The sequence below is a fragment of the Rhinolophus hipposideros genome, assembly GCF_964194185.1.
Source record: "Rhinolophus hipposideros genome assembly, chromosome: X".
NCBI lineage: Eukaryota > Metazoa > Chordata > Mammalia > Chiroptera > Rhinolophidae > Rhinolophus > Rhinolophus hipposideros.
Window position 1 is genome coordinate 99,260,011 of NC_138046.1, and position 16,202 is coordinate 99,276,212.

At 36.1% G+C, this 16,202-nt stretch overlaps 1 protein-coding gene across 1 annotated transcript in view; it reads right to left on the minus strand.

The window, feature by feature from the left end:
- Positions 1-16,202, minus strand: part of CFAP47 (cilia and flagella associated protein 47) — a 365,678-nt gene that overhangs the window by 324,610 nt on the left and 24,866 nt on the right. Inside the window, exons 9-10 of the mRNA XM_081043051.1 lie at positions 4,539-4,728; positions 3,591-3,804 (exon numbers count right to left, since the gene is read on the minus strand). Of these exons, the coding sequence (XP_080899177.1) occupies positions 3,591-3,804; positions 4,539-4,728 (404 nt within the window). The remainder of the gene's footprint in view (positions 1-3,590; positions 3,805-4,538; positions 4,729-16,202) is intronic.

A 16,202-nucleotide genomic window follows, 5' to 3' on the forward strand; every position in this document is an offset into this window, starting at 1 on the left:
ACACCTTCTGGCCTTGATCTACCTTAGTCCTCAGCAAATTTTATTAATCATTAAGATTCTTATCCTCAATAATTATCTCATAAGCATGAAACTATTACAGTAGTCCGCCCTTATCGACGGTTTCACTTTCCACAGTTTCAGTTATCCACTGTCAACCATGTCCAAAAATATTAAATGGAAAATTCCAGAATTAAACAATTCCCTAAGTTTTAAATTTCAGGCTGTTCTGAGTAGCACTATGAAACCTCACACCATCTCACTCCATCACACCCTGGAAGTGACTCATCCCTCTGTCCGATGTATCTAGGTTGTATATGTTCCCTGCCTGTCAGTCACTTAGTAACCTTCTTGGTTATCAGATCAGTTACGAGAGAGGAGAGAGAGAGAGAGAAAGAAAGAGAGACCATATTCACATAACTTTTATTACATTATATTATTATGATTGTTCTATTTTATCATTAATTATTGTTAGTACCTTACTGCGCCTAAATTATAAATTAAACTTTATCATAGGTATACCCAAAGGATGCCAAAAAAAAATGCATATACACTTTAAGGAAAAAAAACTGTATTAAAATTTCACTGATGGTAACCACTTTGAGCACCTATTTTAATTGCAGAAATCAAACATGACTTGTATTCATCTTTTGTTATCAGTATATATTGAGTATTACAATTTTAATACAATTTTTTCTTTTCTTAAAATGTGTACACATTTTTTGGAACCCTCTGTATGTATGTTTGTATAGAAAAAAAAACACAGTGTATATAGTTTGGTAATATGCACGGTTTCAGGCTCCCCTGGAGGTCGTGGAACAACAGGATCCGCCATGGATATGAGGGGACTACTATAGTCATACCGTCAAATGAAACTTAATCTAATATTTCTTCCTGTTTTCAACAGTTCCTCAGTGGTTACAGTAAGACAGCTTTAACTGCAGTTCAAATCTTTAAGAGGGTGAAGCAATGAGAGAGAACAAATGCTTTGTTATTCATAGATAGCTGATATTTAAATTTCTCTTCAGGCTCTGGGAACCTTAACTACCTTTAGAACCTAGAAATAATTCCAATATCTGAATTTCCTGTGTCTAAAACAGGAAGAAAAGGAGGGACTTGGAAAGGAGCACAGGGTCCTCCCTTATCCTCAGGGAATATACTATTATAGTAAACGACTTAGGTGACAAAGAACCGATTACTAACATATCTAAATGCTTATCAGTTCCTTAAAGAATAAACTTCAAGAAAAGACTCTGCAGCTTTGAGTAGATATTTTTTTAATGTGCCAAGTACAGGGGGCAAAAATGACTATATAAATAAAACATTTTTCCTCATTTATGTATTTAAAAAATATTTACTGAGCGCCTACTATAGGCCTGACACTGTTCTAAGCACAGGGCATACTGCAGTAAACAAAAAGTACAACTAATTCCTACCTTATTTGCCACTCATAATTTGAAAAAATGCATTAAAAAATAAAATAGCAATATTACCAAAAATTTAACACACTGTAAAATTTCATTAAACTTACTAATTGCTAGCCAGAAAATAACTGGACTAAATTTTGTATTTCCATAGTATGGATAAGTGCGAACTGAAAAAAATAATTATGGCTATGGGATAAATAGGAAATACTTAGCCTTCTTCAAAAAAATTGCAACCTTTTTAGATCATCTGATTAATATTGATTTAGAAATGTTAACATTAAATGAACACATTATATCTCAACGTACATATATTTGTCTAAGCATAGGAAACAACTAAAAAGAACATATTAAAAACGTGTTTCCTACAATGGATTATTATTCAGCCATAAAAAATTGAAATCTTAGCATTTGCGACATGAATAACCTAGAGGGTATTATACTAAGTGAAATAAGTCAGACAGAGAAAGACAAATACCATAAGATCTCACTTATATGTGGAATCTAAAGAACAAAAATAAACCAAAAAAAAACAGAAAGAGACTCATAGATACAGAGAACAAACTGATGGTTGCCAGATGGGAAGGGGGTTGACAGCTGGGTTAAAAAGGTGAAGGCGAAGTGCAAATTGGAAGTTACAAAACAGTCACCAACAAAGGGATATAAGTACATCATGGGGATATAATCAATAATACTGTAAAAACTATGTATAGTGTCAGGTACGAGTACTAGACTAATGGGGTGGGGAGACTACTTTGTAAATTATATAAATGATTAACCACCATGATGTAGACCTTAAACTAACATAAAATAATACTGAATGTCAACTGTAATTGAAAAACAAAAATAAAAATAAATTGTTTCCTGCAGATACCTCTGCAGGGTGGGACCGTGTGCAATGAGCCAGAGGGAGGGATTTTCCCTTTTTATATCATATAATAATTTAAAATGGAATCTGAGTAATTTTTATGCTTCTGTGTTTTATGGTACTTGTCAAATAAAAAAGAGAGAGAGAGGCTAGTGTGGATGGAATTGTAAAATAAAATAATAAGACAGACTATATAAAAACCCAGAATTTTCCAATTGTGGATAATAAAACAACTATGGCCTAAAAATCAAATGGTATTGTAAGAAAATGGCTATAAAATTAAGTGAGTTTAATGACTCACCAAAGGTAAAGAGACAAGAAGAGAAAGTCCAGGGGGGGACATTATAAAGTTGAGATAGTCTACTCCCACGTTTCCCCGAAAATAAGACCTAGCCAGACAATCAGCTCTAATGCGTCTTTTGGAGCAAAAATTAGTAAGACCCAGTCTTATTTTACTATAATAGGATATGTAATATAAGACCTGGTCTTATAATATATAATACAATACAATACTGAGTCTTATATTAATTTTTTCTCCAAAAGACGCATTAGAGCTGATTGTCTGGCTAGGTCTTATTTTCGGGGAAACATGGTAGCAGCACATAAGCAGACAGAAAAAAAACCCATTTCAGTTTCAAATGTGTAAAAACTATTGCCGATCTAATGGCCCAGATAAAGATGTCAGCAAGCCTGGGTTTCTTCTCACTAAGCATTGATTGGTAAGGTACAATTTCTTTGAGGTTTGGATAAATTTAAATTGAGGTTTAACACGACTTACAATACTAATAGGGGAGGTTTTAGTTCAATTTTGGAAAGGTTATTGGAAATCCGACTTTGAGGGGATGGAACAAAGATGATGATGATGACAAGGATAAGTCATTTTTCACAATTTTATGTTATTATTATTTTTTTTAATCTTAGATAAATTCAAACTCTCAACCATACTCAATGAACCTGACTACTGTGAGGACATGATACATTTCCAAAAGTGATTACTTCTATTATTATTCTAGTCTTGTCAACAGCATCTTGTAAGAATCATCTGGTAAACCTTTCACTTCTTGGCAAATACACAGCAGAGGTGATGAGAGATTAGATGAAGCAATACAGTAACATTCAATAATCATCTCCTCTAACGTAAAAAAAAAAGAGAGAGAGAGAAGATAAATTGTATTGCTATTATAAGTATTATTATTCTTACCATTATTAGTTTGTCATAGCAGGATCTGATAAGACCTCTGTATATCATGTTGGTCACTGTCTATTTCCAAATTTCAGGTTTTTAATATATGGCATGTTACCTGAAAAGTTTATTCTGCTCTCCAGACTTGATACTTGCAGGTCGGTCATTGGGAAAGGCAATAAGCACATCATTCCTTGTCTCTTTACATGAGCGATGACTGTGAATGCTTGTCATGGTTGATTGAAGCATTGCAACAGGTGCATATTCCTTCGATTTTGCCCAATCTTTGACCATAAAGCGTCCCGTAGGATTACTGATTAGAGGTAACACATCTTTGATAGAATTGGATAGTAAGTTTAAATATGTTTTTCTGAATTTCAGTTTTCCAAATAACATCTGTAAGTTAATTAGTACACTAGACCACTGGTTCTAAATTAAAGCTAAATCCCTACATAAACAAACAAATTAGTGAAATTATTCATTTAACAAATGGACGTACACAAAACAACTTAGCAAAATAATGCATGCATAAAAAATAAACATAGTAACTTGAAGGACTAGGTTGACCTATACAAAATAAATTTTATGGGTTAAACAGAGTTAAATATCAGCAATTACATATGGTTCAATGTATAAAAGATAACTAAAGATTAGGTGAAACAGCAGCAATAAGAAAATCCATGAAATGGTCAAAATCGGTTTACATTATAGACTCAAACAAAAAAGTAGAAGGATAAAATAAAAAATATTAAAATATTAAGTAAAGTTTACAGATCACTAAACCAGTGTATTCGAAGTGTGATTCCTCAAAATGGCGGCATCAGCATCTAATGGGAACATGTTAGAAATGCAAATCCTTGGGCTCTAACAAAGACCTAGTTAATAATCAATGCTGGGATATAGGCCAGTGATATCTATTTTAACAGACTTTCTAGGTGGTTTTGAGGCATTCAAAAGGTAAGAACCACTAGATTAGACCACATTTGACACACACAGCAAAGCAATTAATGTATTAAGATAATCCAATATTAACCTAAAAAAAAAGTAAGCGTCCATGATAGCTTACCAGGATTACTTTTCATCACAACTTTATCCATATCAAGTCTGCAGACACTGTTGAAAATTAAATTTATTTCATGAAAAGGTTTCAGCGACACAGACTGAAAATTTTCATCTGCCACCGGGCCAACAATCTCTAAGACCTGCTTCACTTTGAACTCTCCAAGTTGATGTGGAACGAACGAACACTTCACTTCCTAAAAAAAGAAGAAAAGTAACCAGTTGCTATAAGCTAAATGTTTCTGAACCCCCAGAATTCATGTTTAAACCTAATGCCCGGTGTGACTGAAGTAGGAGATGGGGCTTTTGCAGTATGATTAGGTCATGAGAACAGAGCCCTCCTGAATGGAATTAGTGGTCTTATAAAAGAGGGCTGGCCAGGTGGCTTAGGCGGTTAGAGCTCCGTGCTCCTAACTCTGAAGGCTGCCGGTTCGATTCTCTCCTGGGCCAGTGGGCTCTCAACCACAAGGTTGCTGCTGGTTCAGCTCTTCAAGTCCCGCAAGGGATGGTGGGCTCTGCCCCCTGCAACTAAGATTGAACACGGCACCTTGAGCTGAGCTGGCGGGCTCTGCCCCCTGCAACTAAGATTGAACACGGCACCTTGAGCTGAGCTGGCGCTGAGCTCCTGGATGGCTCAGTTGTTGGTTGGAGCGCGTCCTCTCAACCACAAGGTTGCCGATTGGACTCCCGCAAGGGATGGTGGGTTGTGCCCCCTGCAACTAGCAACGACAACTGGACCTGGTGCTGAGCTGCGCCCTCCACAACTAAGACTGAAAGGACAACAACCTGAAGCTGAACAGCACCCTCCACAACTAAGATTGAAAGGACAACTTGACTTGGAAAAAAAGTACTGGAAGTACACACTGTTCCCCAATAAAGTTCTGTTCCCCTTCCCCAATAAAATCTTTAAAAAATAAAAATAAAAAAAGAGCGCCCACCGAGCTCCCTATCACTTTCCACCACATAAGAATACATAGTTTGCAACCAGAAAGAGGGCCCTCACCTCATCATGTTAGTATCCTGATATAGGACTTTCTGTTGTTTATAAACTGCACAGCCTGCAGTATTTTCTTATAGCAGCCCAAATGGATTAAGAAAACAATACTGTATTGTTAGAAAATAAAAAAAGGCAAATTCAAAAAAAATATTTACAAAATTTTAGGGGAGCTAGTTCATCATGGTGATATGAAAGTGCTTTAGAAATGCCATATATAGTATTGCTAAACCTTTATGATACATATTACTGGAAAATTATTTGAGAAAAAAAATAAGAACAATGATACTAAAACACTTCCAGAATGGCAGATTAAGGAGCTCCAGAAATCTACTCTTCTACAAACAGAAAAAGACCACTGGGATAAACGTCAAAATCAACTTTTTTCAGATATTTGAAAATTACCTAAAAGCTTGCAAAAATCCAAGGCGTATTTATTTAAGGGGGAAAAAAAGGCTGAATATCTGAAAAAATATAAGGTTCTGTGGTATTTTTACTTGCTGTAATCCCATCCTCCTGTTTCCAGTTTTGTGCTCTCCTTGAAAAACAAAAGCCTTGCAACCATGGTAGCTGTGAAAACTATTAGCCTAGCAGCCAGCGAGAGAGAAGAATGTGTTTGGAGCTCTCCCAAAACTCCATCACCAGAAAACTGTCCCTCTTTGTCCTATCTGGAAGCTAGCTAAAATGTTTATTATGAGGGCATGTCTTTAACTGACCTGACTCGGAGCTCCTTCTCTGTGAACAACTCTCCCCTCTAAAGTTTTGCACACACACCCCCTCCCCTAAGAAAAAAGCATCAGCAGCAATTGTTGAAGACCACAGCCACCTGAGGCAGCATGACCATTTCAGGCTACTAATGGGCTAACCAAAACAAAACAATCCAAACAGAAAAGGGAAGGAAAAAGCAAAGAAAAAAAGCACAAAAGAATCAGAGGGTATTTGCAAAGCTCTGACATACTCCTGGGAATCTAGATTGTTATACACATGTGCAGGAGAGTGTATCTCCCCAGGAAAATTTTGAGAAAGCTCTAACTTCTCACTTCTAGCTGGCTTTGAGACTCTATATAAGGAGGAATTGAAGACCACAAGGAGTGTTAAACTACCTCACGAAACACTGAAGACATGCCCCACCCAACACACTTACACATGTGCCCCTGGCAAGGCTGAGACTTATTGATACAAAGAATTTAAGAGAATCTCGGAATTAACTGAGCAGATACTTGATTGGCTGCACATAACAAAGGCAACAATAGAAGTAGTCAAGAAAGTCACTAAACAGACAAAACAACAACAAACTGCAAGAATAAATTCTGGGGGATGTCTGATTTCCAGAGTTGCCAAATGATATCATTTAAAATGCTTAGTTTTCAACAGAAAATTATGAGGCACACAAAGAAATAGGAAAGTATATCCAATACACAGGAAAGATAAAGTATATAGAAACTGTGCCTGAGGAAACCAAAATGTTGGGCTTACTGACAAATAAGTTAACTATTATGTCACAAATATCTTCAAAGCACTAAAGAAAAACATATCTGAAAAATTAAAGGAAGACATCAAAATCAATGGCAATAAAAGTAAAAATAAACAAGTGAGACTAACTCAAAGTAAATGCTTCTATACAGAAAAGGAAGCAATCAAAAAATGAAAAGGCAACCTATAGAATGGGAGAAAAAAATGGTAAATCATATAAATGATAAGGGACAAATATCCAAAATATATAAAGAACTTACACAACTCAATAGCAAAAAAACCCAAACAATCCAACTGAAAAATGGGCAGAAGGTCTAAATAGACATTTTTCCAAAGAAGACATACTGATGGCCAACAGGTACATAAAAAGATGCTCAACATCACTAATCATCAGGGAAATGCAAATCAAAACCACAATGAGATACCACTTCATACCTGTTAGAATGGCTATCATCCACAAACAACAAGTGTTGGTGAGGATGCAGGGAAAAGGGAACCCTTGTGCACTGTTGGTGGGAATGGAAATTTTCACATCCACTATGGAAAACAATTTGAAGGTTTCTCAAAAAATTAAAAATAGAACTACTATATGATCCAGCAATTCTACTTTGGGATATTTATCTGAAGAAAATGAAAACATGAATTCAAAAAGATGTGTGTACACCCCATGTCCACTGCAGCACTATTTATAATAGCCAAGAAATGGAAGCAACCTAAGTGCCCACCGACTTGGATAAAAAAGATGTGGTATCAATGTACAATGGAATATTATCCAGCCATAAAAAAGAAGGAAATCTTCCCATTTGTGACAACATGGATGGACCCCGAGGGCATTATTATAAGTGAAATGAGTCAGGGAAAGATAAATCCCGTATGATCTCACATATATGTGGAATCTTTTTTAAAAATGAGCTCATAGATAGAGAAAAAATTACTGGTGGTTGCCAGAGACAAAGGCTGGAGGGTGGAAGAGGGTGGACAAGATGGGTGAAGAGGGTCAAAAGGTACAAATCTTCAGTTATAACATAAAGAAGTCATGTGTATGTAATATACAGCATGGTGACTATAGTTAATAACACTATAGTGTATATTTGAAAGTTGCTAAGAGAGTAAATCTTTAATTTCTCATCACAAGAAACAAAATTTTTGTACCTGTGTATGGTAACATATTAACTAGACTTATTGTGATCATTGTGCAATAACTTAAGTTTCGAATCATTATGTTGTACACCTAAAACTAATGTTTTATGTCAATTATACCTCAATTTAAAAATTAAAGTAAAGGTGAAGACAACATCTCACAAAATAGAGAATATCCATAAAATATAGAAATTGTTAAAAAAAAACCAAAGAGACAGAAATGTGGGAAACTCAGTAATATGTAAAAATTACATCATACATTCCTAAGTAACCAATGGGTCAAAGAAATCTCAGAGGAAATTAGAGAATACTTTGTGATGAAGGAAAACTAAAACACAACATACCAAAACTATGGGTGCAGCAAAAGCAGTGGTGAGAATCAAGTTTATAGCTGTAAGCACCAATATTAAAAAAGAAAACAGCCTTTAATCAATAACCTAAACTTCCACCTTGGGAAACATAAAAAAGAAGAGCGAAGTACACCCAAAATGGAAAAAAAAAAAAAAAGAATAAAGACAAAAGCAGTAGTACACAAAATAGAGAATTGAAAAGAATAGAGAAAAATCCATAAACCTGCAACTGTGTCTTTTAAATAAATGATCAATGATACTAAAAAAAAAATTTCAGCTAGACCCAGCAAGCAAAAAAAAAAAAAAAAGACTCAATTTACTAAATTCAAGAATGAAAGAGAGGACATCACTATCACCTTTACATGAAAAAAAAGGAGTATAAGGAAATATGATGAACAATTGTACGCCAACAAATTAGATAATATGGACAAATTCTTGGGTGAAAACTTCTGAAAATGATTCTAGAAGAAATAGAAAATCTGCAATATTGTTAACTGTAATCTTGTTAGCTGTAGGATAACAAGACATTAAATTAGGAATCAAAAAACTTCTGACAGAAAGTTGATGGTGAATTGTAACAAACATTTAAAGAAGAATTAGCACCAATCCTTCACAAACTATTCTAAAAATTGAAGAGGAAAGATGACTTTCAAACTTGTTCTATAATACCAGTTTTACTCTAATGTGAAAACCAAAGATATTCAAGGAAAGAAAATTACAGACTAATGTCTCTTAGGAATATATATGCAAAATTCCTCAACCAAATACTATCAAACTGAGTCCAACAATCCAACAATACATAAAATGGATTACTCACCATGTACAACTGCAATTTATCCCAGGTTTAAAATTTGAAAATCTATATAACATCCCACCTTAATAGAATAAAGGACAAAAACCACATTATCACTGTAATAGACACAGAAAAAGTATCTGAGAAAATGTAACATATTTTCACAATAAAAACATCAAAAAAACTTGGAACAGAACTTCCTCAAGTTTTATAAAGGCAATCAATCAATGAAACACCCACAGCTAACATCATACTTAAAGGTGAGAGACTAAAAGCTTTCACCTTGGATTACAAACAAGAAAAACATCCTCTCTTGTCACTTCTATTTAATACTACATTGGAAGCTCTAGCCAAGGCAATTAGGAAAGAAAAAAATAAATAAAATCCATCTAGGTTGGAAAGGAAGATGTAAAATGATGTCTATTCACAGGTAACATCTTGTATCTCAAAGAATCCACTAAAAAACTATCAGAACTAATAAAGGAGATCAAGGTACAGGAAACAAAGTCGATATACAAAAATCAGTTGCATGTACATACAATAGAAAATTAATTTTTAATTAATTTTAATTAGTTGAATTAATTAATTTTAATCAATTAGCTTTTAATTAATTTTATTAATTGATTTTTAAATTGATTAAAATTAAGAATAAAATTTCATTTACATTGAATCAAAAATAAACTACGTAGAAATAAAATTTTAAAAAGAATTATAAGACTTGTACATAGAATCTATAGAACACCATTAAAAGAAATTTTAAAAGACATAAATAAATGGAAATATATCCAATTTTCATGAATTACAAGATTTAATATTGTTAAGATAGCAACACTCCCAGATGTATAGATTCAACACAATTTTTATCAAAAATCCCACCTGCTGTTTTTTTTTTATTGTTTGGGTTTTTTTGGGGAGGTTGTTTTTCTATCTTTCTTTTTTGCACAAATTGGTAAACTAATTCTAAAATTCATATGAATTTTCAAGGGTCTCAGATTGCTCAAAAATATTTCTTAAAAAGAGCAAACTTGAAGGATTCACATTTCCCACTTTTAAAAATTACTACAATACTGATTAGTACATTGCAGTGGTGCCATAAAAATAAACTTAGATAAATAAAATAGAATTGTGAGTTCAGAAATGAACTCTTACATTTATAGTCAACCGATTTTTTAAATAAGTGCGCCAAGATTCTGGAATAACTGATCATCTATATGTAAAAGAATAAATCTGGACCTCTGAAGAACATCATATACAACTCAAATTGGATAATACACTTAAATGTATGAGCTAAAATTCTTAGAGAAAAACATGGGACCGAATCTTAATGACGTTGGATATTCTATGATTACGTAAAGGCGCAAAAGACAAAAGAAAACTTAGAAAAATTGGACTTAATTTTCAAACTTTTGTATTTCAAAGAACACTACCAACAAAGTGAGAAGATAACCCACAGAATGGGAGAAAATATTTGTAATTCATACATGCAATAAGGGACTTGTAATCCAGAATACAGAGAAGTCTTGCAAATCCAAATCAACAACAAAAGGATAACTATCCCAATTAAAAATGAGTAAAGGAGAGTTACTAGTTTTCTATTGTTGCAATAATAAATTATGAACAACTTTCTGGGCTAAAACTACTCAAATTTCTTTTCTTCTACTTCTGTAGGTCAGAAGTCTGATTCAAGTCTCAATAGACCAAAATGAAGGTTTCAGCAGTACTACGTTCATTCCTGAAGGCTCCAGTGGAGAATCCATTTCCTTCTTTTCCACCATCACATTCACTGGCTCATCATCCTCCCCTTCCATCCTCAAATCCAGCAATGGATTTCAAATCTTTCTCACATCACAGCGCTGTGATACTGATACTTTTTCTGCCTCATATTTCCATTTTTAAGGACCCCTGTCACTATATTGGCCCACTCAGATAATCCAGGCTCATATTCCTATATTAAGGTCACCTGATTATCACCATTAATTCCAATTAAAACCTGAATTCTCCTTTGTTATGGCACATCACATACAAATTCCAGAGATCAGAATAAAAACATTTTTAGGCGCCCATTATTCTGCCTATCATAGACATGAATAAACATATTTCTAAAGAAGATGTTCAAATTCACATTAAGTGCACGAAAAGAAATTCATCATCATTAGTCATTAGGGAAATGTAAATGAAAACCACAATGACATTCCACTTTGCATCCACTAGATGGCTATATACAAAAAAAGGACATTAACAAATATGGGAAAGGCTGTGGAGGTTTAGAATGCTCATTTCTTGCTGGCAAGAATGCAAAATGGTGCAGTCTCTTTAGAAAACAGTGTAAAAGTTTCTCAAAAAGTTAAACACATAGTTATCAAATGACTCAACAATCCCACTCCTAGGTATATACTGAACATACTGAAAACCTGTCCATATGAATTTTTGGATTTTTTTTTTTTGTAAAGAATGACACTGGGGTTTTGATAGGGATTACAATAAACTTTGGGTACATACTTTGGGTAGTACAGACATTTTACAATATTAATTCTCCCAATCCATGAACACAGGATGTCTTTCCATTTATCTGTGTCTTCTTTAAGTTGCTTTGTCAATGTTTCATAATTTTCATTGTACGAGTCTCTCACCTCTTTAGTTAAGTTTTTCCTAAGTATTATATTATTTTTTGTTCCTATCATAAACACAAAAGACCCTAAATAGCCAATGCAATTTTAAGCAAGAAAATGAAAGGTGGAGGCATCACAAGTCCTGATTTCAAACTATATTATAAAGCTACAGTTATCAAAACAGTATGATACTGACTGGCATTTTTAAAAAGACATAAATCAATGGAACAGAATAGAGAGCCCAGAAATAAATCCATGCATTTATGGTCAACTGGACTGCAACAAGAGTGCCAAGAACAGTCTCTTTAATAAATGGTGTAAATACTAGAAATCCATACGCAGACGAATGGAATATTATTCAGTCTTAAAAAAGAAGGAAATCCTGTAATTTGAGACATGGATGAACCTAGAGGACCTTATGTTAAGTGAAATAAGCCAGACACAGAAAGACAAATACTGCATGATCTCACTTATATGTGGAATCCAAAACAGTCAAACTCAGGAGAGAATAGAATGGTGGATGCCAGAGGTGGAAGGGAGGGGGGAAATAGGTAAATGTTGCTCATAGGGTACAAAGCTGCATTTATGCAAGATGAGTAAATTTTGGAGATCTATTGTACAGCATGGTGACTACAGTTAACAATACTATACTGTGTACTTGAAATTTGTTAAGAGGGTAGATCTTAAGTTTCTCGCCATAAACAAAAAAATCTTAACAATGTGAGGTAATGAACATGTTCATTAGCTTGTGGTGATCATTTCACAAAATATAGATCCATCAAACATCCAGTTTTACACCTTAAACATATACAACTCCTATTTGTCAATTATACTTCAATAAAGCTGAGAACAAAATGTTGAGAATAAAATTAAGTGTGGGGCAAATACAAACTGTATATTTACTGCCAATGCCTTCAGTGCACTTTGATCACAATTTCTTAATATTTCATTTTTGTTTAATTATATATTTGGTGTCTATAATAAAAAATACATAAATTAAGAAAATCTGTCCATACAAAAACCTGCACATGAAAAAAACTTGCACATGAATGTTTGTAGCACCGTTATTCATAATAGCCAAAGGTAGAAACAACTCAAATACCTGATAGTGGGAAAAAAGTAAAATGGAATAAACACTCCTGAGAGAGACACTTAAAATAGTCAGGAGGCGATTAAGAAAGTGGGCCTCCACACATCTCAGTTCTGAGCTGCTTTTAAGTTGCTAAGCCTGTTTCTAAACTCAGCTCAAGGCCAAGCAATAAACAGCGTGGAGCCATAAACATCCTGGAACAACTGCTACATGGACATATATGGACATATATGGACTTTATTTCCTTCCTTGTAGTTTTCGCCTCCCTTGTTTACATACTGAAACAAACCAATCCCTGTGAACTAGCCCGCAATCCTTCATTTGCATGAAAGAATTACATCTTGTGGTTTTTGCCTTTACAAACACAGCCTTTCCTTGTTCTCTCCAGAGTGCAGTTGGGTTACTACCTGAGTCTGTGTCTCTAGGATTCAAATCTTTTAAGACCCCTTAAGTAAACTTTGAATTTGTTTTACAGCCTCAAATCTTTATTGGGTAACTAACTCATCAACTGATGAATACATAAAGAAAAGGTAGTATATCCATACAATGGACAGCAATTTGGCCATAAAAAGGAATGAGGTCCTGATAGTACTCCAACATTGATGCATCCTGAAAATATTACGCTAAATCAAAGAAACCAGACACAAAGTCTCTTTATCTATGATTATATTTATATGCAATATCAAGACCAGGAAAATTCTGAGAGATAAAAAATAGATTAAGTGGGTGTCAGAGGCTGAGGATGAGAAGAGTGATGAGAATGTTACAGAATTAGATAGTGTTGATGTTTGCACAACTCCGTGAATATACTAAATACCACGGAGGTGTATACATTAAATGTGTGAATTTTATGTTATGTGAATTATACTTTAATAAGCTGGTATTTAAAAGAAGAATAATCTCACCACACTTCTAAACAGTCAAAAGCTATTTGACCAGCCTGTGGAAGTCACAGTTCTCCAGTGTCTCCCACATTTCCTACTTTCACTGGTTATTAATTTGAAACTTATTAGTGCTAGAGAAATCTGGAAATGTATAGAGTTAAAAATTATATTAGGAACTTAGTTATCAGATATGTTTTGAAAGATGTGCATGTTACTGGAGAAAATGAATTGAGTTGGTATGATTAAGAGACCTGGACTAAAGGAAATCTAGGAAGTTATTATAAAGAAAACGCTTTGGATAATGTGGATAACACTTGTTATTCTGTGAAGAATGATTAAATCTATCCAAATTGGGTGGGGAGAGTCATTCCAATGAAGCAGTAAGAGTTATGAATATGAGCTGCATGCGTTTAAACATGTATACAATAGTTCTTGATTACAATTGGGAAAAAGCTTCCATCAGTAACTTTATGAACCCTATCACTACGCAGTGGAGAAAAGGTAATAACATAAAAACAGAGGTGAAACTGAAAGTGCTCATGGTTGCTACTGTTTAGAACAGGGGTGTCCAAACTTTTTTCAATGGTTTTCACCAAGGGCCATATGCGGTAAAATACACAAACTCACTCAAGGTGAAGTACGTATTGCATCACCTGGTTTATTTAAGTAAACTAAATATATTTTGGGGATTTCCTGCGGGCCAATAAAAAATGGATTGAGGGCCGCAGTTGGCCCGTGGGCCACAGTTTGGACACCCCTGGTTTAGAGCAAGGTTCAGCCAATTTTTTTCTACAAATAGAAGTAAATATTCTAGGTTTTATGGGTCATACTTCTCTCTCACAACTATTTAACTTCTGCCTTTGCAGTATGAAAGCAGCCACAGACAACAGGCAAACAAGAGCGAAAGTTCCAATAATAATTTATTTAAAAGAACAGGCAGCAGACCAGATTTAGCCTGTGGACCATACATAGTCAGCCAACCCCTGATTTGTAGGATCTGGGAAAGAGGTATGTGAGTACAGCGGTAAGAGAAAAGCAGCCCGACTTCCACAAACTGGCCTGGTACTCACACGTATGCCTCGGTGTTTACCTCTTCTGCTCTGCACGAGCAGTACAAGGCTAGGGCCAGTTACTATCATCAGTTGCAAATTTGAAACTTCTACTCGACCTTCAAGGAATGGCTCATGTGTTAACTATTGTACGAAGACCTTTCTATCTGGCTGGAAGTATACACACTGCCCTCTGAGCTTCTAGATTACCTGTTACAGATGTCTTTTAACATGTTGTTTTGCATTTTGCTAAACCCTACTTGATTGTGCATGTCTTACACTTCCTTAGTATATTAAAAAATTCTTACCGGGTGGAGCTTTGGAGGGAGGGAGGCGGCGCGGCCATCCACGCCTGCAGGCCCAACAGTGAATCAGCTGCCCCTGGCCTAGGCACCAGGGCGGGGTAGGCCACTTGAGTCCTGAGCTCCCGCTGCTACCACGTGGCCTCAGCATTCTGCTAAGCACCAGCACGGCTTGCTTCTGGCTGGAGCTACAGCAACTCTGCGGCACCTTCAGATGCGATGTGCCGGGCCCCGCTGCCCGCATCACCGGAAGCTCCCGCTAATGCAGGCGCCGCCCACATGGGACCCCTAGCGATTCTGCGCAGGTAGGTGGTGGGGCTGTGACAGCTGGACACGACTCTACTGTGCCAGCTGTGGGACCTGTACTAGCCGATCCGGGGCTACAAGTACCTGTGCCAAGACCCGAACCTGGGCCTGGACCTATCCCCTTCCCCGCCTGATGCGGGACTATCTGATGAAAACCAGCCTCCTGACGCCAGCCTGACCTCAGGCCCACCATCCCTCACTGGGCCCCAGACACACAACGCCAGTGACCAGTGACTGCAGGGTGCTAGCTGGAGGGATGGGGGACATGCACCTATGCAAAAGACTCAGAAACTCACCCCTTAGCCAGTACTCGGACTATAGAGGCTGCTTTCCCCATAGCACCTCGCCTCACAGGAGGGCAAGGCCTGGGCCCCTCACAGGCAAAACTGCCACAACCCCTCTCTCCTGTCTTGGGTTTGCTGGCACTGGGGCGGGCACCTGGCTACAGCCTCTGCTCATGGCTCTGGGCCTCCACTTTTGCCACAGGCGTGCACTCCCGCTTGGCAGTGGGGCCCAAAGAATCTTGTAGTCCCCTTAGCATCTCTGGGATTGGTATGAGTGCCTGGCTCCCACCTCCTTTTCACCTTTTGTGTTCCACTGCCCTAGACAAGGGCTCCAGGACCCATTCCTGCACCCACCCACAGCTGGGAGTGCCAAGGCTTAGTGCTGGATATTTAAGTT